Source organism: Rutilus rutilus (assembly GCF_951802725.1).
Source record: "Rutilus rutilus genome assembly, chromosome: 13".
Taxonomy (NCBI): Eukaryota; Metazoa; Chordata; class Actinopteri; order Cypriniformes; family Leuciscidae; genus Rutilus; species Rutilus rutilus.
The window spans coordinates 26,831,969-26,855,749 of NC_140218.1; the positions used below are offsets into that span (position 1 = coordinate 26,831,969).

The following is a 23,781-nucleotide window of genomic DNA, read 5'->3' on the forward strand; positions in this document are numbered from 1 at the left end:
GTTTGGAGGACATTGTGGATTATGTTGCATCCCAGAAGATTGTAATTTCTTCAGTATTATTTTCACCCTTTGAAGAAATACCACAGAAAGCACATTTGATGTGCATTCTGAGCTGATGTCATGTTTATGAATAAAATGAGTTTCACTAGGGTCCAAAATTAACTTTTTCGCCAAAGCTGCTAACATTGTGAAGAAAGGGTTATTTTGTATAATATGTATAATACAAAATACAGCTTATAATTTTCAACAATTAACAATAAAGGACAGTTTTGCTAAATATTGCATTTAACATATTATATATAATACTTAAGGTTAATATTGTGAAATGTTAATACAATTTGTTTAAAAAAAAACTTATTTTTTACTGTTTTAAAATTGAATATATTTCGGTGAATTTTCAGCCTCATTCCAGTCTTCAGTGTCGGATGATCCTATTTATCATACTCTAAAGCAATATTTATTACATCTCACTGGATGGATGGATGGATGGATGGGCAGATAGTAAGATAAATAAGTAAGTTGGTGATGATAGATAAATAGACAGACATACAGATAGATAGATACTGTGTTAAGTCATGTGAAGAATATCAAAGCTAAGTATTTGTACTCATTTGGCACTTAGGGAGTATTCATTTTGGTCCCTAATGCAGGCTCCTTAACTCCAAAGCTCTGTTTCTCCTAGACCACTGGCATACTTTGAGGTCAAAGGTCACCAGTCATTCAGTCTGACTTTGGCTGGCCACTATGTTCAAAGGACCCAGAGCCTTGATACTGCTAGAAATTATGTCTGCAACACCACCAGCACTTAGTGTTTGTGTATATATCCTAGAAACAAGCTTGGGGGCTGGAGGTTTCTGACAATGATCATTTCCCATGAAAATTCCAGTGGAACGAAGTTTCATTAATCCCAGGATGTTATTAAAGTGGGAATGCTTTATCCAACAGGATTTTAATAAATTGTTTACCCTGAAGCGTAACTAAGTACTCATTTCAAAATATGTTGAGAGGCTGGTGCAGATTTATTCTGGCTAATTAAAGTTAAATTAGTAACTGAAGGGAGTTATACAGGAAGTAAGTTTTACTGACAGACTGTTTTTGCACAGATTGTTTCTCTGAACCATTTGACGTCACGTATCAAAACATGATAAATGCTACTCTGCTCATGCTGTGCGTCCCTTTAACACCCCCTTCATCCTGTGACCTTATGCTGGACGGAGGCCAAAGAATGTGCCCTTCACCCCGGCCTTTCAGGCCTCATTAACTGAGCCCAGGCCCCAAAGGGTCGTCTCTGTTCTTAGTACAGCAAGCCTGACAGGAAGCAGACTGGGCCGTGGGATGCAGACGAGAGAACGAACTCAATGTTCTCAAAACATCTGCATGTGGTGTGTCTTTTTGACATTTTCTCAGCATCTTTCGGTTTCTGCCTTTCGTATCAATCTATTCTGAGCTGAGGAGTTCTCCTGTGGTGAACAGCAGCCTGGTCCTCATTCAGTAGCTGTTTACTGGGCAAGATTGAAGACAAAGTGAAATCAAAGATTTAGTCATAGCCTAAGGGTTAGAGAGTCCGACTGGTAACCCGAAGGTTGCGGGTTCGATTCTCAATACCAGCAGGAAATAACTCAGGTGACTTTGAGCAAGGCATCTAACCCCAAATCGCAGCAAAATGGCTGCCCACTGCTCCAGGTGTGTGCACTAACTTGGATGGGTTAAATGCAGAGGACAAATTCCGAGTATGGGTTACCATACTTGTCTTTCATATGTCACTTATTGTGGTGATTTTTCAGTGAATGTTATTCAAATGATAAAAACTCTTTGTCTCTGCAGTATCCCATCAAAATGAAAGAACTTTTCTTTCTGATGACATCACCAAGGCCACTTTCAACCACATGTGTTTAAAGTGATTTTCAAACTCTATGATGAATCATCTGGTTTCCACAATCACACACATAAAAAAAATATTTTCCTCACTTTGAATTGGAAAATGGGTTCCAATTCTTGTTTATGTTGACTTTAATCCAAAAAAAAAATAAAAAAAATAGTTTTTATACTTCTCTAATGTTGGACTCTTCATACTTCTGATTCTGGACATGTGCAGATACACCGGATCTCTCACACCGGATGTTTATGGTAGCATCCCAACATCCTCACTGCGCATTTCTTGTAAGCCACTATTAATAGCTTAATGCTGCACATCCTCCTTTTGTACCCTTGAGTTTGAGAGCACAACACATCTTTTTGTGTTCTGATTTAGTGACACAGGGAATTGATGACTATTTTTCTTTTCCTTCCCGGCACTCAAGTCTAATTTCCAGCTATTTTAGGTGCAGCTTGCAGCCAAGTTCCCTCAAATCACAAGAATGTATCTCCTTTATTTAACTTAAGTTGCTGATAGTTAAGCAAAATTAAAGATTGTTTGTTCATTTTAGAAGTAGAATAGCTTGCATTTACACCCAGATCTCTTAGTGTACTGGAAGTGCTGGAGGGAGCATTATTGCATTTAGTATAGTGACCGAAGCTGCAAGTTTTTAGCCTGATTCCTCTTGTCCTTTAACAGATTCCTAGGTTAACTAGGTGAAGTTGGTCTCCATACATATGGAAGCCATTTTTGTGGCCCTAAATTGGCAACAGGGCATAGCTTTACAGAAACCAACAAATTGCAAGCACTTCTGTAGCCCAGATATATCTTTAAAATATTGTTCTTGGCAGAGCTACTCTTAGCATAGTGAACAAACAAGTGTTGAGGTAACGTAAAATATGATCGACTTGTGTTGGATTTGAGACTGTGTTATTGTTATGTGGTTAAATGAGAAAAGCGGGATTTGCTTTATTTGTCATTGGCATGTGATGCAACAATTCTTAGAACTTGGCAAGATTTCCCAGTCTCCCCTGTTTATGAAAAAGTGACTAAATTATGGTCCTTGAGATCTCGCAGCCACCCTGGTTTGGGCACAATTGGTTTCATTCTCAGTCAGCATGCTCAAGAGTGTCAAGATCTAAAAATAAAGAACCAAACCAAGCCCTGGAAGATTGCAGGACAGTATGTGAAAACTGACCACTTGTTTAGGAGGAGACTGTGAAATACGCTGCGGTAAACTTGGAAATTTTCTTGTAAACTCTGAGGGTGTTGAGGTGATGGCTTTGTATAAACAATAGGTGGCCTTTTCAGAGTCTCTCACACACCCTCTGTGGGTGGGTCATGTTGTGAGATCATCCACTTCTAGTTTGATCTGTTCAGGCATTACAACACATGCTGAGGGCCAAATGACTGCTTTAAAAATGAAAGGAACCATTGCAAGCACCTTGGAGTTTTACATTCTGTAAAGTGTTCTAAGGGCAAGATTGAGGGCCACTGTCCTGCAGAGTTTAAAACACTTGAACCAGCTAATCAAGGTCTTTCAGAATCATCAGGCAAGTGTGTTGGGGTTAGAGCAAAACTATGTTTAACACTGGCCCTCCAGGAGCAGGATTGGACACCCCCAGATTACCCATTCAGAACACTTTTGAGCTGGCGAGTCCAGGGGTGTCCAGTCCTGCTCCTGTAAGGGCCTGTGTTCAGCATAGTTTCGCACTAACCTGCCCCAACACATGAGCATTGGAAGATTCTAGTAATTTTAAAGACCTTAATTAGCAGTTTCAGCTGTATTTAATTAGGGTTGGAGATATACCCTGCACTAGTAGCATTTTGGGAGTAAGTTATAGTGAACAACTTTCAGAAAATGAATCCCTGACTTTGGTTTGTGTTGTTTTCCTCCTTGTGCGGCACTGCAAGCCTTTTGGCCAGATGCAGTTGCACCACAGAGCCCAAAAGTTACCATGAAAGAATTGAAATAAACTGGAAGACAGTTAAATGAGCTGCCATAAACAGTCTGAAAAGAATTACAGTAATTTGGTCTTCCAAAAGTGTCTTCCCACCATCTAACCTTTCCTTCGAGATGGTCCTCACTGCAGAACACGAAATCCATGGGGATCCCACCTTACATATACCTAAACCTACCCATCTCCACCCCCTGATCCCTAAACCCACCCCTAAACCTACCAATCTCCACCCCTTATATCTGGATCCAACTCCGCCCCCTGGATTTCGTGTACTGCAGTGAGGTGCTACTGTTTCCTTCTGACAGGTAAAAGTCTAAGGGGCTGTTTACACAACACCGTTTTCAACTAAAAAACGTTAAAAAAATGTATACGTTTTATAGAACTTTTGAAAACGAGTAAACAACAAGAACGCGAATCTCTGAAGACGATGACGTCATGCACATGCGTATTACGTGTTCAATCTATAGTGTTTCATCACCATCTAATGGCCTGGCAGCAGAAAACAACGTTTTTAGTCGTTTTCGTGGATCCGTGTGAATGGGGATCGTTTTGACAATAGTGTCGTCTGTACGCGGAAAACTCAAAGGAAAAACGTATCAGTTTTAAGCGTATCGTTGTCGTGTAAGCGTACCCTGAATGTATAACACAAAATTTTTGTATTCAATTTCTTTAAAAAATTTGGAAATCAAGATTTTGTACTGTCGATCTTATCATTATTATTTGTGTGTGCTAAGATATTTGTAACGCGCATGTTGTCAGCTCTTTAACAGTGGTACTGTGGACTTTGTTGTTTTGTTTAAGTATTTCAGTTTTAATTTGTTTTCATCTGCAATTGCTTGTATTATCTTTGCCTAGTGGCCAATCCAGGGCATTTGTTTAAAAACGTTGTCTCAAGTGTTCACTTAGATTCCCATCTTCCCCCATCTGTCTATTTATCTTTCCTTTTTTGGAGCATACAGTCTTTGTTTTATCGTTCTATTTTAAGCAGTCTCTTCAGCTTGAAATGATGACTCCTGAGCCCAGTATGATATTTTCTTCCTTCCTCTTTTGCAGCAATCAGAATAAAAAAAAAAAAAGAATTCCAAAGTCCAGACAGAATCCTATGTTAAATCCCTTCCTTTCCATTCAGTTCATAATTAATCTTGTCAGTATACTGTGTTGTCTCTCTGTCCTCTGTTTCCCTGCTTGAAAAGCCTCCCCACACCATTAGGAGATAGTGAGAATTATGTCTGCCGAGGCCTCTGCCAGGAGGATGTTCCCTGCCAAAAAGTGCTCGGCAGCTAATGGCAATGGCTGTTTTTTAGTTGATAGCATTTTGGAGGTTTTTCCTGCTGCGATCTCTTCAGGTGTTAAAAAAAGGGGGGCTGCATGCTAGGCTCATCGATTTCATGGGGTGCCAGAGTCTGTGTATCAGACAAACACATTTCATTAGAAACAGTCCATAGATCACTCAGTTCTCTATTTGCGTAAGGTGACGCATTACTTCTAAAAAATGTCTGGCTTCGCTTTTTTAATAAATTCAAAAATTCTTGTGCAGCGATGGTTTTGTCTAAGCTTAACTCGATGAAATGAGAATGTGGATTTTAAGGTGAAGTGTGCAATTTTAATCTTTTTATCTGGCCCAGTAAGCAACATTGGAGTGGGAATACCTGTTTGGATGAACAGTGAAGGTTGGGGAGTTCTGAGATGGTCATTAACCACTTCATTAAAGTCAGATTTGGATTATTAAATGGACTTTTCTGGTAAATGTTGTTTTGAACCGCTTTGACTTTCATTGACAAATCTTTTGTGTTCTGCAGAATTAAGAAAGTCTTACAGGTTTGGAATAACTTGAGGTGAGTAAATGATGAAAGAATGTTCATGTTTTTTCTTTAGGATGACCTCCTCATTCTGTCAGGTTGAAAATTCATATGGATCAAGTTAAAAAAAAAAATTCAGATGCATGTGATTGTTTTGTTTTTTCTTTTCAAATGGATCTATTAGTTGAATTACTAACTGATTAGTAGGCTGCATGTAAACAGTGTTACTTGACTGACCTGATAATGGGTTTTTTTTCTAGAATTTTCAATTGATGATGTTTCCAGGTAGGTCTCATGTGGACCTGCAATCTCTGAACAACAACAGCACGGAACTCGGGCAGAAAAATCTTTTCTATGTACCTGAGAAAGTTGTTAAAGGGACTTTGGCATTCAGTAGAGACTTGGCCTATGAGTGCATTCAGATAGAGAGAGAGAGAACAGGAAAAGAGGAGGGAGGGAAACAAGAGGGGCTGAGGAGGCACGAGTGGAATTTGCCTTAAAAGGGGTACGATTTAATAGTCCCACAGGCCACCCTGTCACCCCCATCCCCCTCCTCTCCATCTCTTATCCTCTTTTGAGAAAAGAAAAAAGGTCCTTAGGAAAACTGAAAACATACAACAACAAAAAATGGTCTTAGAGAGGCAGAGATAGAGAGTTTGACTCTCGGAGGCCTGATCAGGGTAAATCGTCTCTGAAGGGCCAGTTCTGTTCACACAGGTTCTCAGTTACACAGCCTAAGCCCAGCAGCTACACATCAACGCTGCCAACTCGCATACCAGCTCAGCCCAAAGCCCTGCAGAGCTGCGGCTTCCCTTGCTGGTTGTTGTGGTCTGATATGCCATATCATTTCCTGGTGAATAGTCGTGGTTTCAGCTGGCCTGCTCTACAAGAATACTGGGAAAATATGCAAAGAAAAATGAGTGAAATGGATGAGTGAAGTCAAGAGAAGCATGAGAAATCCTTTTGAGGTTGGAAGATCTGTAAGAGTTGCATGTTCCTCACTGTGGCTCCTAGAGACAATGTATTTTGTTTCTTTTGTCTTCATGTCTAAGCCATACTTTGATCATGAATCTAACAAAAGGTCACATTTTGATGATGTGTAAACTACAGAAAAACAAAACAATTTGAGGTTCTAAAGAAACCTGAAGTGTTTTTTAGTACTTTGATATGCAGTCAATAGGGAGTGTTCAGAGAGGTTGCTAGGGCTTTGAAAAGTGATTACTTTGGTGGTCTGGTGTTTTTGGATGGTTACTGGGGCATTGCTATGGTATTCTGGGTTAATAGGGTGTTGTGAAGGGATTGCTTGGGTGTTCTGGGTGGTTGCTATGTCATTGCTAAGTGATTACTAGAGAGTTATGGGTGGCTGCTACTTGCCAGGGCGTTGCTTGGGCATTGCTATTGTATTCTGGGTTAATAGGGTGTTGTGAAGTGATTTTTGGGGTGTAATGGGTGGTTGCTCTGGCATTGCTAAGTGATTACTAGAGTGTTATGGGTGGTTGCTAGGGCATTGCCATGGTATTCTGGGTTAATAGGGTGTTGTGTATTGATTGCTTGGGTGTTCTGGGTGGTTGCTATGTCATTGCTAAGTGATTACTAGAGGGTTATGGGTGGTTGCTACTTGCCAGGGCGTTGCTAGGGCACTGCTATGGTATTCTGGGTTAATATGGTGTTGTGAAGTGATTTTTGTAGTGTAATGGGTGGTTGCTCTGGCATTGCTAAGTGATTACTAGAGTGTTATGGGTGGTTGCTAGGGCATTTCTATGGTGTTCTGTGTTAATAGGGTGTTATGAAGTAATTGCTTTGGTGTTCTGGCTGGGTGCAATGGCATTGCCTGGTGATTGATAGGTTGTCCTGGGTGGTTACTATAGCATTGCTAGGCAATTGCTAGTGTGTTCTGGGTGGTTACTATTGTGTAGCTTGATTAGTAGAGTGTTCCAAATCTCTGTATTATTCCGGTCTCTAGATATGGCTCAAGTCCCTCCTTTAATGTACGTCTATGGGAATGTACATCTATTTTTCCCCATTTTATCGTCCACCAGACGAAAATCATAAATCTTATTCTTTAGAAGAGCACTAGCACACCTTTCCTCAACAAACTGCATGATTTTAGGCATCATTTGATGTTCTCCTAACACTAAAAATGAGCTATAAAGGAAGAAAAGTCAACATACGTCTGTTTACAGTCTGAAAGACAGAGCACTTGAGCACAATGGTGTGTGTGTTTCTGGGAATAGAAGGGGGTGGGGGCTGATGTCCTCTAGATGTTAGCTTGGCGAGTTGTGTACATTTGGCTGACCGTACGCGTGCTGCTTTCAGAGTGCTAATAAACTTGTGATTTAATAGGCATATTCTCACCTTTGTTTAAGTTTGTGTGCTCACGAGAGACGGATGAGTGTGAACTGGCGAACGTGTGTGTGTGTTTGAATGAGAGCCAGGAAAAGGGGAAGGGCCTCGAGTGAGCGGACAAAAACAGCTGCTCTTGTGTGCTCGGGGAAACCTCATCCAGAGAGAGGGAAGAGAGGAGAGACGGACCAGCAGGGTCCAGATCTCTATATGGGTTGCGCCCTGTGTGCGGATAGCTGTGGAGACGAGCCAGATCCGGTACCCGTGAGAGGGTCTGTAAGGAGGGAGAGAGCAAAGTCCAGGGGAAACATGAGGCTGACCAAGGTGGGTACTTCTAGAGTCTGTTTCAAAGTGATGAGTTCAGGGAACGTGTTTACTTGATTGCTCCCATGTCGAATGATTGTGGTGAAACCCATGTGAGGAGTCGGGTTTGCTGATGTCCTAAGGCTCAATTAAAAGTTACGCAAGTTGTTGTTATGAGAGAAGACAGCATCAGATGCTGTATATGTTGTGCCTTTACATGCTTGCTACACATAGAGTGTCTAAAAGTGTGTTTTATACTTGGTATTTTGGGTGGTCTCAAGACAAAATTGCCCACTCCCAAGTTTTTTAACATTTTTCGTGCAAGATTTGACTTGGATCTCTCCCTCGATTTAAGTCTGTGGGATGTTTTTCACCCATTTTATTCTACACAATGTAAAAAATCATAAGTCTGATCTCTTACAAAAGTAATAGCACACCTCTCCTCAAAAAGCAGCATGGTTTGAAGTATCATTCACACCCGTAGCACAAGTAGTGTGGGATGAGTTACACGCTGAAGTTGAATACTTAGGATTATGGGTCTGTACAGATCCTTGTGTAAGGATAAGCGTTTGTGTTCTGGAGTAACAATGTCTCCCTGATTGTTGACACTGACAAAGAAGGGCTGGAAAACTTGAGGAGGGCTTGATTGTGTGTTTACATGCCTGAGAGTGAAAGTCTGTAATGGTCTGGTCCCCGAGGCTCGTTCACGTGCAGTGCAGCGTGGGAACTTTGAGCCCTCTGTATGATGTCAGAAAGTTGTAGTTGATCCTGGGAATCATTAGATGACTCCCCCAGCAATTATTCAGCCAATGACTCTTTCATATTTCACCACAGATCCGGCATCTGTGCCCAAACACACACATTTTAGCCATGTCACTCTGGGATTGTGAAAGAGTCCATCCACTGTCCTGTTGATATTTTAATAGCAAACTTGCATAAGGCTGTGGCGTATTTTGAATGCTTCCCCCTACTACTGTAACCATAATGTTTGTTTTTATAGACATTTTTCATTTTAATACCAGTTCCTTTTCTTTTGCTGTGGCGGCAGAGTTTAATAGTAATACTCCTAAATCAGTGCATGATCATGTCACGTAGAAAAGGATTTTGGTCTGGTAATGAGACTATAATGAAACACTATGTTATGCAAGCATATAACCCATTTATGATGCTATCTATCTAACAAATCTGACATTCATCTAATGTTTTAAAGCCCCAGTGGAGCAACCAAGGTTTCGGTGTGAACAGCCCATGGTGATGCTTCATAGATCAGTCCTTGCAGGATCTGAACCTATGACCCTTCAGATACTTAACCACTAAAGGCTGGCCCACACTAAATGATTTTTAAAATCTTATCAGAGTAAACTAATATGGCGGATGATGGGCAAGAAGAAATGGCGATAATAGTGTTTGGACTGCCTTTTACAGAAAATTCACTGGGGAAAAAAAAAGAAAAAGGTTTGAATGAAGTCGTGTTATTCTTCCATCAGCTCGCTTTCTGATTGTGTATTGTTTCGTTCCACGTGACAATCTACGGTGTGCATGTGCGTTTGTCTCGAGGATATCTGATTCGCCAAACCCAGGTTCTGTTCTATGTCCAAGTGAACATCCAGAAGTATAGTTCTCCCTTAGAGACAAAGAAGAATGACACGACAACACAACTCAAAAACACAGGGTTGATGCCTTGGTATTCGTGAAACTAAGACATTTTAAACGATTGGAGATCGGGGCGGCTCCGACATTCTTCCGAGCAGATTCAGTCATTCTTAACGCACATCACACCATAGGACAATCTGATAAGATAATCTGCAGAACCATCAAGATAATCAGGACTTTACCTGGGATTGTCGGAAGGGGAGAATTGGGCCCAAAATCGGCCCTAATATCTTGAAGTGTGTGTGTGCCTTAAGCTGCGCCCATGTATTACTTACTCGTCACATCAAATCAATCATTTGTGCCCTTCCACTACATATTGCATTATTCGTTGCCCATGGCTATTTTCTGTTTTTTTGTAATTTAACAAAGAGGGGCTTTAGCTTGTCAGAATCTTGCCCTCACTGAGCTGCTATTGTCTTAGTGTCTTAGTGTCACAAATACCAAGGCCTCATTCCTGTGTTTTTGAGTTGTGTTGTTGTGTCATTCTTCTTTGTCTGTAAGGGAGAACGATACTTCTGGATGGTCACTTTGACATGGGAACTTGGGTTTGTCGAATATGAACGTGCACGTAAAGCCAGTTTCTCTTCAAGTTTTGTTTTTTAAACTTATTTTGCGTTGGTTTTTTATTTATTTTATTTTATCTTTATCTATTTTTTGTATTTATCATATTTTGCTTTTTTTATATATATGTTGTATCTGTTTTTTTTTTGTTGTTGTTTTTTTTATCTTATTTTGCATTGTTTTCTATCTTTTGTTTTGTTTATTTTTTGGCTGTTTTGTATTTTGTTTGTCTAATTTCATCTGTTTTATCTGGTTTTGTTTTGTTTTGATCTTATTTTAATTAGTTTTTTATCTTTTTTTGTTGTTGTTGTTTTTATCTATTTTGCTTTGTTTTGTATTTCGTTTGTTTTATTTGATCTGGTTTTGTTTTGTTTTTTGCAAAATTTGTGATGCGCTCACTTGAGCCAATTCTCCAAACACTGATGATGCAGAGTCCTCGACTAACCAAATATTTTTAGTGATGAATGTTCTATTAAGAGCATTATTTCAGTCCATTGCTAGTTCTAACCAGTGTCTAGAAAACCGCGTTTGAGTTTTCGGTCTTCTCTGCAATCTGAAAACAGCTGTTGTCAAACCATGCTCTTTGTTTATCTTTGCTCATTGGGACTTATGATATATTCCTAGAATATCCATGGAATGACAGAAACTTTAACAAGCGCTAGTTTACTGCAGCCATAATCCACAGGCATCCACTATAAACGCCACACAGGAAAACGCCTGGTCAATGTATAAATAGGCTCTTTTTTTTCCCCACAGCGTAAGGAACCCACACTCATGCATGCTGCTTGTATTAGACATAAACATGTATTTTTTTGCACATACATTTTAAATTATCAACACAAACATGCTTGAAAGTTTGTGCTATGCATATGAATAATGTGGCTGGTTAAAGAGATGTGCAATTACATTTCTGAGCAATTGGACTTTAAATTTAGGCAATAGAAACCACCCATAGCCAGAACACCCTAGTAACCGCATAGCAACATGTATTCAACCACTTGGAACACCTTACCAACCATTTGGCAACACATTGGCCACAACATACTTGTAACCGGTGAGTTTTGCACACAAACATTGCAATTCTGGAAGCATAAATCAATCAAATTTTCTACTTTCTATGTTGCTACTGTATCACATTCCTTCATACTCTGATGAAACAGAACTCAGATTGGGGCACACACCTCCAGTGTCTCTATACAGTGAGGAAAATAAGTATTTGAACACCCTGCTATTTTGCAAGTTCTCCCACTTGGAAATCATGGAGGGGTCTGAAATTGTCATCGTAGGTGCATGTCCACTGTGAGAGACATAATCTAAAAAAAAAAATCCAGAAATCACAATATATGATTTTTTAACTATTTATTTGTATGATACAGCTGCAAATAAGTATTTGAACACCTGTCTATCAGCTAGAATTCTGACCCTCAAAGACCTGTTAGTCTGCCTTTAAAATGTCCACCTCCACTCCATTTATTATCCTAAATTAGATGCACCTGTTTGAGGTCGTTAGCTGCATAAAGACACCTGTCCACCCCATACAATCAGTAAGAATCCAACTACTAACATGGCCAAGACCAAAGAGCTGTCCAAAGACACTAGAGACAAAATTGTACACCTCCACAAGGCTGGAAAGGGCTACGGGGAAATTGCCAAGCAGCTTGGTGAAAAAAGGTCCACTGTTGGAGCAATCATTAGAAAATGGAAGAAGCTAAACATGACTGTCAATCTCCCTCGGACTGGGGCTCCATGCAAGATCTCACCTCGTGGGGTCTCAATGATCCTAAGAAAGGTGAGAAATCAGCCCAGAACTACACGGGAGGAGCTGGTCAATGACCTGAAAAGAGCTGGGACCACCGTTTCCAAGGTTACTGTTGGTAATACACTAAGACGTCATGGTTTGAAATCATGCATGGCACGGAAGGTTCCCCTGCTTAAACCAGCATATGTCAAGGCCCGTCTTAAGTTTGCCAATGACCATTTGGATGATCCAGAGGAGTCATGGGAGAAAGTCATGTGGTCAGATGAGACCAAAATAGAACTTTTTGGTCATAATTCCACTAAACGTGTTTGGAGGAAGAAGAATGATGAGTACCATCCCAAAACACCATACCTACTATGAAGCATGGGGGTGGTAGCATCATGCTTTGGGGGTGTTTTTCTGCACATGGGACAGGGCGACTGCACTGTATTAAGGAGAGGATGACCGGGGCCATGTATTGCGAGATTTTGGGGAACAACCTCCTTCCCTCAGTTAGAGCATTGAAGATGGGTCGAGGCTGGGTCTTCCAACATGACAATGACCCGAAGCACACAGCCAGGATAACCAAGGAGTGGCTCTGTAAGAAGCATATCAAGGTTCTGGCGTGGCCTAGCCAGTCTCCAGACCTAAACCCAATAGACAATCTTTGGAGGGAGCTCAAACTCCGTGTTTCTCAGCGACAGCCCAGAAACCTGACTGATCTAGAGAAGATCTGTGTGGAGGATTGGGCCAAAATCCCTCCTGCAGTGTGTGCAAACCTGGTGAAAAACTACAGGAAACGTTTGACCTCTGTAATTGCAAACAAAGGCTACTGTACCAAATATTAACATTGATTTTCTCAGGTGTTCAAATACTTATTTGCAGCTGTATCATACAAATAAATAGTTAAAAAATCATACATTGTGATTTCTGGATTTATTTTTTTTAGATTATGTCTCTCACAGTGGACATGCACCTACGATGACAATTTCAGACCCCTCCATGATTTCTAAGTGGGAGAACTTGCAAAATAGCAGGGTGTTCAAATACTTATTTTCCTCACTGTATATTCTCAGAAGTAGATGGTCAGACATCAGGGTGTTAAGGCCATTGCACACTGAGTCCGAAATTCGCATCCGAAATTTTCGCACGTAAAAAAAAAAAAATCGACCTCACGTTATGTCAATCATGCTTGCACACTGTCTACGAAACTTTCGTCCGTAAAAAAAAAATTCGGATTGGGTTCGATTTTCTGCGTTTTTCGCATCCACAGCCAGTGTTTTGTGAGGTTTTTTGAAAATTCAGAGCCACCGTACAAGCGAACGACAAAATCCAGAATGACGTCTGACAAGTTGATACACTTCGTCTCGCAGCACAAGTACTGTATGAAAAACAAAATGCGGATTACAAAGACACTGAATAAAATATAACCTGTATACAGCTGTTCTGTCTGCCCAGCGCTTCTGCCGGCCGCGTGTGTGTGTGTGTGTGTCCGTCCATAGACATAGGCCTACTGCCAGTTTCTGTTCAGAATCGATTGGTTCACGGAAATTGGTGGTCTTCTTTTTAATATGTGGCTCCAGTATAACTAGCAAAGCATCAAACTGTTCCACTGACATTCTGAGGTAAATTTTGAATCGTTTAAGATAATTTCGCAACTCCTTGATAAGGAGGTGAAACTCTCCTTCCTCTCGGCGCAATCTCAGGATTGGATGGACCCAATATTTCCTCTTTCTTTTTCTCTTTTTAAGAAGAAAGAGGGCAACAAATTCATCCTCACTGCTTGACGAATCCATTTAGTATTTTTTGCGTTTTTTTCCGCAAAGGTTTAATAAATACGCATCGGACTCAGTGTGCAAGGTTTCTGTGCGTGACGAATTTTACTGCTGACGAACACGAAAAAACGCATACGAAAATTTCGGACTCAGTGTGCAATGGCCTTTACTCTGACAAAACGAGGATGCGTGTGTTGTGAAAGGAGAAAAATCATGTGTGCGCAATGAGGAATGTGAACTGGAAACACTTGAAAGGAAAAGGAAAGCCATCCCTGTCCTTTTAGTGCCACTTCATCAAAGCGCCAGTGTGCTGGGGTCATAAAAACAAATCTCCGAAATCCCTCTGTTTGCTTCCCTTCACCGTTCGGAATACCGCCCTGACAGTCTGCAGAGTTTACGGGGTACTGTAAATGTTTTGGGAGCAAGTTGGGAAATGGGCAGATAATGAGAAGAGGGATATGATTCAGCGTTTCTTAAAACTCATAAAAAACACATTACAATCAGTTGCACTACAAATCAGATCTGCTATAGGCATTTATGTCCCAGATTTTTATTAAAGATGACAGCTTTTTTGTTGTTGTTGAAATATATACCATTTTTTATTGTTTTCAAATGACTTAATACATAGATTTGTTTTACTCTTGTCCCAAACCCAGACTTCTTTATAATATCATAAATATAATATAATATACATTTTTTAAACCTAATAAAAACAGAGTAAAATAATGTAATATTTGTATTCTGAAAAATGTTCACAGAAATTGAGTTATTCCCTCTGTTGTGGTGTAATTTCCATCACAACCCCCTTTTATAAACCCTTGACAAATATTTAAACCATTCATTAAAAATGATATTTTTTAGTAATCACAATAATCATTTGTATAATCATTTATGTCATTTGTTTCACAAATTCCACATTATTCCCTCTGTTGTTGGCGTTTCCATGACTAACCATTTTGTCTCTTAAAGTTTTATCAAAAGTTAATATACTTGTTTACCAGCAAGACAAAAGTGCAAGTGAAGAGACATGATGTTGGAAGAAAATCAAGTTAAATATCACTTGTCAACAGATGAATGATGCATATTTGAAAAATATACATATATTATTTGATCATCTGTATTTAGGATACATACAATGGCAAAGGCTAATTTCACAGCTAGAACGGCATTTTAAAAAATGTTTAAAATGTAATTTCCACCATAGAAATCCATTAAACAACATCATTTGAGATGTGATGGAATTGACACTGGTGGAAATTATAATGGTTTTCATAAAATGAACAGCATTTTTGTTAGATATTGTTAAATAACGGTAAAAAAAAAAAAAAAAAGGTTTTCTAAAAGTCCACAAAAGTGGAGCCATTCCTGCCCAGCGCCTGTTTCTCTGGAGTCTGCATACTCTTAAGTCTTTATATCTTGTCTCCAGCATGTCTCTTCTTTGACTCCCTCTACTCTACCCCCTGAAATTCAGTCCATCCATCCTGCCTCAGTCTCTCTCTCTCTCTCTCTCTCTCTCTCTCTCTCTCTCTATCTCCATCATCTATTTCTCTCCCTCCCTCCACAGCTGTATTTAATCAGCCTTTGGCTCTTTCTTACCCAGTCATTCCTGCACTCACCCCTCCCTCCGTTTCCTCTTTCTGCATGTTCTCATCTCTCTCTCTCTCTCTCTCTCTCTCTCTCTCTCTCTCTCTCTCTCTCTCTCTCTCTCTCTCTCTCTCTCTCTCTCTCTCCTCCTTTGTGTTCTCCCTTTAACATTCCATCCAAAACTGTTGGACAACATTACATCACCACACGACAAATATGCGTTTCACTACATACGAAGCGCATTCATTTGAAAAGGGCCTAAAGTATAAACATGTCTACGCGTTGCCTTAGCCACAGGTGTTTCCAAATATCCAGGACTTCCCGTTTTGTTATTTTGAGTGATTGTAGGTGTTGCGGTAACACAAGTCTCCTCTGTGCGGCAGAAACATGGCTCCATTGAAACATGGTTCCACCTCCACAACATATAAAATCAGAGTAAATATTGGATGTTTCTTCAATGATTTTTGTCATGAAAGTTTTCAGCTCTTACATTTTGTAAGGAAATAACAAAGGACAATGCCTTAAATGTCCTTATTTTTTGAGTCGTCATTTATTTTTTTACTATTTTTCAACTGCCTTAATGCATAGATTTGATTGTTTTACCCTTGTTACAAAGACAAACTTCTTAAAATAAATTTTTTATCATTTGTCAAATTATGCAATATTATATATATATTGTTAACAATATATTATGTATTACATGCTAATTGATGTAATAGTGTTTGGCGGGTTTGTTTAAATCGCTAACCTTAAATATGAGGACTAGAACAGAGAGAGAGAGAAAGAGAGACGGAAAAGAGAGAGCATGCACACAGGAAATGCAGAAGAAGAAATGCTCTTATTATTATTAAAAGTGAATTCTAGACACAGAAATCTCTTTCTTCTTCTCTCTCCTGGTTCTGTAAACAGTATATATCCGTATGCACATGGTTTGGCGAGTGGGACGGGACATGTTTCTCTAGTGTTCCCAGTCTGTGGCTGCTCCAGGGCCCCTCTCTCCTCAAACATGTGCCCTCCACATCCTGTCTGCACACACTCCCATGGCCTCGGTGTCTCTCTTTACCCTTTCTCACTCTCTCTAATTGGATTGCATCATTTCCCCTCCCCACCGGATACTTTTCTATTTCTTCCCCTTGCCCTTTCCTATCACTTTAGTTCCTGTCATCCCTCATTTTACATGGTTTTCTGTTAGAATTCTTTTACATTGATTACCTTCAAACATCTTGTATCTTCTCTTCTTATGTTTTGTGATATGGCAGTATACAGTATTGTGGCTAGTAAAATGTCCAAGCATAATCGTTCTCATAGACCTTTTGCGCCAGACACTAAACACTTATCCCTAATCCTACCTGTCACTGTAACCTTAACCAATGAAATTAGCTGAGGGGCGGGTCAAAGGGTAATTAGCTGGTGAAGTGGATTTAACATTTAAAATTTTCTTTTGTAGAGTTAACAAAAGTTATCATGAGCTGTGTAATGTTTGAATTGGATGTCATAACAGATGTCAGTAGACCGGGAAGATTTTTTTAAAACGATGCACATTTATTAATAATGGTAAGATCTTACCTTCATGCGGTGGAAACACAAACCGGAAGACCGAACACAACGAGCACAGCCGAACACATCTGTTTTCTCCTCTGGCTTTTGTCGTTGTTTTAATCAAATCACTTCAAGACATATAGGCCTGGTTTCACAGACAGGGTTTAGGTTAAGCCAGGATTACTCCTTAGTTCAATTAGAGCATTAAAGTTGCTTTTATAAACATGCCATATATATATATATAAAAAAAAAAAACCTTACTAGTGTGCATTGAGACAAAACAATAGCAGTGACATACTTTAAGATATGATAGTGCAAGTTGCTTTCAGTTGAAACATGCATTTTAGTCTGGGACTAGTCTTAATCCTTGTCTGTGAAATCGGGGGATAGACTTACTGTATTTTCCTTCCTTCCTTTTTTTTTTTTTTTTTATCATATGTGGAAATGATTGCCATCAAGGTCAGGGGGGAAATGCCACTAGAGGTTGAACCAGATATTTAAAAAGTGGCCTAAATCAATTCCTGCACAGTGAATTACTCTGTTTTTGCTTGTTTTAAGATTTTATACATTTAGTAATACCCAATTTTTGGTTTGCAGAACTTAGTTTTTGGTTCCCAGGCCAGAACGTTCTTTTTTAAGGTTTGTTTTTGGTTAGCCAGTAAAGTTTTCTTAACGGAAATAGAACGAATATTCAGTCAGACAGTAAAACGAAATTACTAGGTAAAATTAAATTACGCGCGTGCAGATCAGAGGCATCAGATTTACTTTTTTTTTTGGTAAATGAAGATAGAAAAACAAGAATTTATGATTTCTGTGCTTTTCACACTATTCTTAAAATAACATTATTACGTTATTGTATGGTTGCAAAATATAAAAAAATAAAACCTAAAAAGAACGTTCTTAGAACCAAATACTAACGTTAGGGGAACGTTCTGTGTTTGATGCAAGGTGATACTTTTTTTTTTTTTTATCCCACATTTTACTATTTCAGACTATTCACAAACATTGATTAAGGAATACATATAAACATTCAACAATACATTGATTTTTTTATACGTTTGGATGTTTAATAGGCCTATGTCAGTCGTTACGTAGGCCTATTTTATGTTAATACGTAACTTATTTCCTAAATGCATTACTCACACATTTTACACAATGTTTGGGGCTTCAGTGCTGGAAGCCACATTCACTTGGCTGTGCGATTGCAGCACATTTGTGTTTATTCTGCTCGTGAACTGATGGACTGCATTCATCACTTAGATTGAAGGCCATTCATATGATCATGTAGTGTTTGAAAATGTTTCTAAATTGGTGCAAAAAAGATGAACAAACTTGGCTGTTTCACCATTGAGTCTGGGATTTTCGGTATGGGTGGAAAATAACATTTTTATTGGGTGTTTATAACTGGCATCTTTTCAAAAATGCATCAAAGGCGACATTTTAAGTATTTTAATGGCGTTTTACTTCTCTTTACAACATGCTGCATCTAGAGCACTTGTGAATGCGACTGCAGATGTAACTCTGTTTGTGACCACTTGATGTCTCTATTGTGCTTTCAATAGTTCTTTCAAAGTGACACTTTTTGGCGGACAAATATGAAGCACACTGATTTTCAGACTGATATCTGACGACCACCATTGATTGATAGATTGATTGATTGATACCACAGTTTACTGTTGTAAGGACATCCTAGCCTAATAAAATGTAATATAATAATATTAAGTTGGTGATAGAATTAAGTCATAAATAAATGTTTGAATATTCTAAGCAAAAATGTGACAAATGTCAAAATGCATAATTATGCTGTGTTAATGAAAAAGTCATGCCATGGCATAAGTGAAAGATGCATTGCAGAGCACGCTGCATTCATAAAGAGGCGCGTCTAATTTGCATTCCATCCAATCAACAATCGATTCGACAGGATGCAGCCAATCAGAAAAGTTTGCTTCCAGTAACAACATTCCACAGTGTTCTTTTCCCGCTGTAACTCCTCCCACACCGCCAGACTACGAGTTTACTGAGAGTAAAGAAAACAACTCCATCAGTTAGTCGAGTGCTTCTCCATTGAATCATTGGGAATGTAGCCCATGAAATCTTTAAGGAAACCTTTTTTAGCTGGAATATTCTCCAACAACATGAGTAAGGTAAATGATTCTCATTCAGTATAGATAGCTATACGAATGTCTAGAGGTCTTGCATGTCAAGAAAAAAAGATTAAAACAACTAAAATGAGATGCGATTAGATCTATTTAGTGTAAATGACTTGGAATTTATTTCTATTAAATAGTATTGAATGCATGTTATTCAAATAATATGTTGGAATGGGAGCGATCTGATGCGTAGTTTCTCTATTACAGCATCCTATAGGTGAGTGCTTGTGAGAGAAGTGCTCTAGTTTGTGTGTTTATCTGTAAAAAGATACAATAGTTTCGATCTGAGCTTAACAACTCACTGTTATTCCATATTGGTAATTAAATACACTTGAATAAGAGGCACGGTGGTCTTTGCTGGTGTTGATGCTGCTGCTGCTCTCTTTCCATGTTCACTGTCATGGCTAAACAGCATGAAGCATGTCAGGCAAGATGCACAACAGGCAGCATGAGCGAAGTCTCTCTTTCTCTAACATAACCACAAATGAAAACCTCATAAAACTCTTTCAAGTTTTATCACTCTGCTAATTAAGTCTGGCAAGGACTAATTTGAGCCCAGCGTTTGAGTTTGTATGTTTATTGCGTTTCGTCGTCGATGAAAGTCTGAGGAAACGCACAGCTTTGGTTTTTCCCACTCTTTGCCAGGGGTGAAACTGCGCTGAAAATTGGAGCAGAAAGAAAGAGTCATCATATGACTTCACGAGCTGGTAACTAATAGTAACTGCGTCATCATGCATTAAACGGCTCACTAGAGACAACGGCTGAGTCTCAAAACAGTGAGCTCAGAGCGTATATCAACCTGCACGATTTGTTAAAGTTATATTTTGAATAAACTTTCCTTTCAGTAAAAAAAAAAAAAAAAACAGTACAGGTCAAAAGTTTGGACACGTTACTATTTTTAATGTTTTTGAAAAAAGTCTCTTAAGCTCATCAAGGCTGCATTCATTTGATCAAAAATACTGAAAAAAATAGTAATATTGTGAAATATTATTACAATTTAAAATGTATTTTTGTATTTTAATATGCTTTGAAATATAATTTATTTCCGTGATGCAAAGCTGAATTTTCAGCATCATTACTTCAGTCTTCAGAGTCACATGATCCTTCAGAAATTATTCTAATATGCTGATTTATTATCAATGTGGGGAACAGTGGTGCTGCTTAATATATACTTTTTTATAACCTTTGATACTTTTTTTCAGGATTCTTTGATTAAAAAAAAAGAAAAAAGAACAGCATATTGATAAAATAGAAATCTTTTGTAACAATATAGGCTACACTACCGTTCAAACGTTTGAGTTAAGTCATGTTTTTCTTTCTTTTTTAAAATAAATTAATACTTTTATTCAGCAAGGATGGTGTTAAATTGATAAAAAATGATAGTAAAGATTTATATTGTTAGAAAAGATTTCTATTTTGAATAAATTCTGTTCTTTAAAAAAAAAATCAACATTGATAATAACTAAGCATCAAATCATCATATTTGATCACAGGAATAAATTATATATTATATTATATTTATATTAAATTGTAATAATATTGTAATAAGTCTTCTCTGTATTTTTGATCCAATAAATGCAGTCTTGCATTAGAGCATTAGAGACTTTTTTCAAAAACATTAAAAAATTTAGTAATTTTTCCAATTTTTTGACTGGTATCTGGAATTTACATAACATTTTACAAATTTTTACATTTATTTGTACTTTTTTTTTTCTCTCTCTTATGATAACGTAGCTAAGACCAAGTCACCACACTGTTGAAAGTTGAAAGCGTATTACCATTGTTTATTGCCATGATAATATCAAGTTTTTTTTTTTTTCTAGCACTATACACTAACTTTGTAGATGCTGTAGTCTTTGCGGAGGATGCACTGCTGTGAGTCAGTGGATCTGGTGTGAGATCATCACTGAAGGATGTTCTTCTGCAATAAAGCTCTGAAAACAGCCATTAAAACAGCAAAGACCACAATTTTGAGAATGTAGGAAAAGCTTTAATTTTCAATGGGTTGGTTGCATGTTAATAGCGCAGTAATAGCTGATATGATTTGCCACCTACATGATAATTACTTTGTGCAGTGTGTGCATCTCTCTCTCTTTCTTTCTCATGCTCTTTCAATGAGCTGTCAATTAATATCAGACCTCGCATGGACTTCCTCAGCTTACACATATATCCACCTGTGTTTCACAGTGAATCACAGTGTTTACATTGTAAAGGGAAAAGAGTTATAGATGTGTAAGAGCAGTACGATAGACGTGTTACTTAGCAGCACACTTTAATAATTCTTGCTGTTGATTTTAGAGCAGTAAAAAAAGTTGCAAGTAATTACTATGTGATATAAGCCATAATCAGGGGGATTTCTTTACAAGCTTATTGAGCCATTTATGTATAGTCATAAAACGAGTGTGGTTACTGATTAGTGTGTTTTACTTGGTTCTTTCTGAAGTTTCAAGTTTCACATCATATTGAAATGCTCAATCATAACAGCCTGGAAACCGACCGCCAACGGTTAGATTATAGTGTGCGAACGTTTACTGACATGAAGGTTCACGTAAAAGTCACGCCACAGGAATTCCTGACGAGTAATCGGAAGTATGTGTGTTATTGTAGTTTATCTATAGCCTGTATGATTGAATCGAGCAGCCTTGAAGTCTCTTGACTTTCCCTTAGCTTTCTCTTGGATTATATATAGTAACACGACAACATTGTGCAGTAGAGTAAGTTCTTGATAACAGTCCGTCGCTAATAGACTGCGGTGTGATTAGTGTGTGAAGTCTCGGTGACAGGCTTTCAGGAGGAAGTGCAAATAATAACTCGCACAATAGAGGATGGGCAGTTTAGCCCGTCATATCCTGAGGATGCTGGGCCGTAACCATCGTAGACATGGAAAGTGCGCACAACGTCCGCTCCAATATTCAATATATTCGTTTTTTGATGAGCAATTCTAATAGTTGAATAATCTGACGTGCTTATTATGAATACAAATGGTTCGCTGTGAATGTTGCATGTGCTTTGTTTTGGTCATTGCGCAGTTTGTTTGTCATGGAGACATATTTGATTAGCGCAGGAAGTATGTAATGGCGCTACGCTGACTTCATCACTGGAACAGGCAGTCTCTGTTCTTCCACTGCCTGTCCCACCCTACACACACACACACACACACACACTTATAAACACACTTGTATTCACACACACGGTTCCCTTGCTTTCCCTTCACCACCCCTCAGTGAGGAAAGAGGCCTGTAACACTCTTTTATACTCCCCAATTGAGATAGGCTACTAAATGTGTATTAACCCTAAAGGTATGGTGCTCATTGCTCAACACTCTCCAGGATGCTGTTCTCCAAAAACTGTTCGAAAAAAAGTAATAAGTAAGCTTACCCGTCTCTGGGGCATAAGCAGATTGTATGAAAACGTGTGAATGAGATTGCACAAATTCATACAAATTAGCCACCAATTTGCCAAAATATAAAATAGTTATAAATTGCCATGTGATTTTGTTGAATGGACAGACCTCTTATGAACTCTTTTCAATCATGTGGCTTTCTATTGTGCCACTTCTATTATTACGCATGGTGAACATAATTTTTACCAAGTCAACGTGTTTCTGTATCAACATCTTTTGTTGATCCTAGAACAACATTCCAATCAACCAATCAGATTTGAGGGAAAAGTTTACAGTTTATGTTAGGAGCTTTCTACATCAGTGTTATTCAATTATCATTTCCCTCTGATTTTAGGGATAAGTTATGGATAGGGTTAGGTTAAAGGGGTAGGGATAGGGTTAGGACTACATTTTCAGACAGGAATATTGTTCCAGGAACACTCTAACTCAGATCTAATCTAAGATGGTTATCAGTGCATTTTAACATACAAAGCATATTTTGATTGTTCAAGTAGGTCGGTATATTAACATTATATCACTAATTGAAGCTACTGTTATTTACTGTAAGATATTTCTGAGAGCGTAGAACACGCTAGAATCTGCATCACACCCATATAGCATTGTGGCTGTGAGTTTTGCACAGTTAGAAAACAACCACTTGTTGACTACAATCTGCAAGTGGGGGAAATGACAGGGTTTTAGTGCCATTACATCGAACGCCACTATAAACACCTCATCTGAATATTTTGGGCAGCAAAGCTAATTCCTCTGGCATTAAAAGCACTTTTTCAGCAAGTGTAGGTTATAGCAGCAGTTAATCAGTTGCTTGGATATTCCCTTATTGGCTCGTCACATGAGGAGGGTTTGATGTATAAGATCTCAGTTCCCTTCCTCCAGCCCGCTGATGTTTATTCTTCTGATTTTCTTGAATTGTTGTTTGCGCCGGCTTACCGAAGCTTCTCTGTCTCTATGATTTGAAGAAGTAATGGGTAGCATCTGTTGCTGGACCACCATCGTCGTAGGCACAATTTTGTGATTGATAATGTGGTGTTTCGCAGATGCTTTTTGTTTATTGCGACCTCCAGCAGAATGATGGCAGGGACGGTCTCCTTGGGGCACCCTGGGCATCAATGCCATG

At 38.7% G+C, this 23,781-nt stretch overlaps 1 protein-coding gene across 4 annotated transcripts in view; it reads left to right on the plus strand.

The window, feature by feature from the left end:
• Nucleotides 1–7,926: 7,926 nt before the first annotated feature.
• Nucleotides 7,927–23,781, plus strand: part of tns2a (tensin 2a) — a 57,577-nt gene continuing 41,722 nt past the window's right edge. For 2 of the 4 annotated variants that reach the window (XM_084427601.1, XM_084427603.1), the window contains exon 1: nucleotides 7,928–8,282. In XM_084427601.1, coding sequence (XP_084283727.1) covers nucleotides 8,040–8,282 — 243 coding nt within the window. In that variant the 5' untranslated portion in view covers nucleotides 7,928–8,039. Of the gene's footprint in view, nucleotides 8,283–19,130; nucleotides 19,256–23,781 lie in introns of those variants that run through there. The other 2 variants (XM_084427602.1, XM_084427604.1) reach the window with 2 other exon arrangements.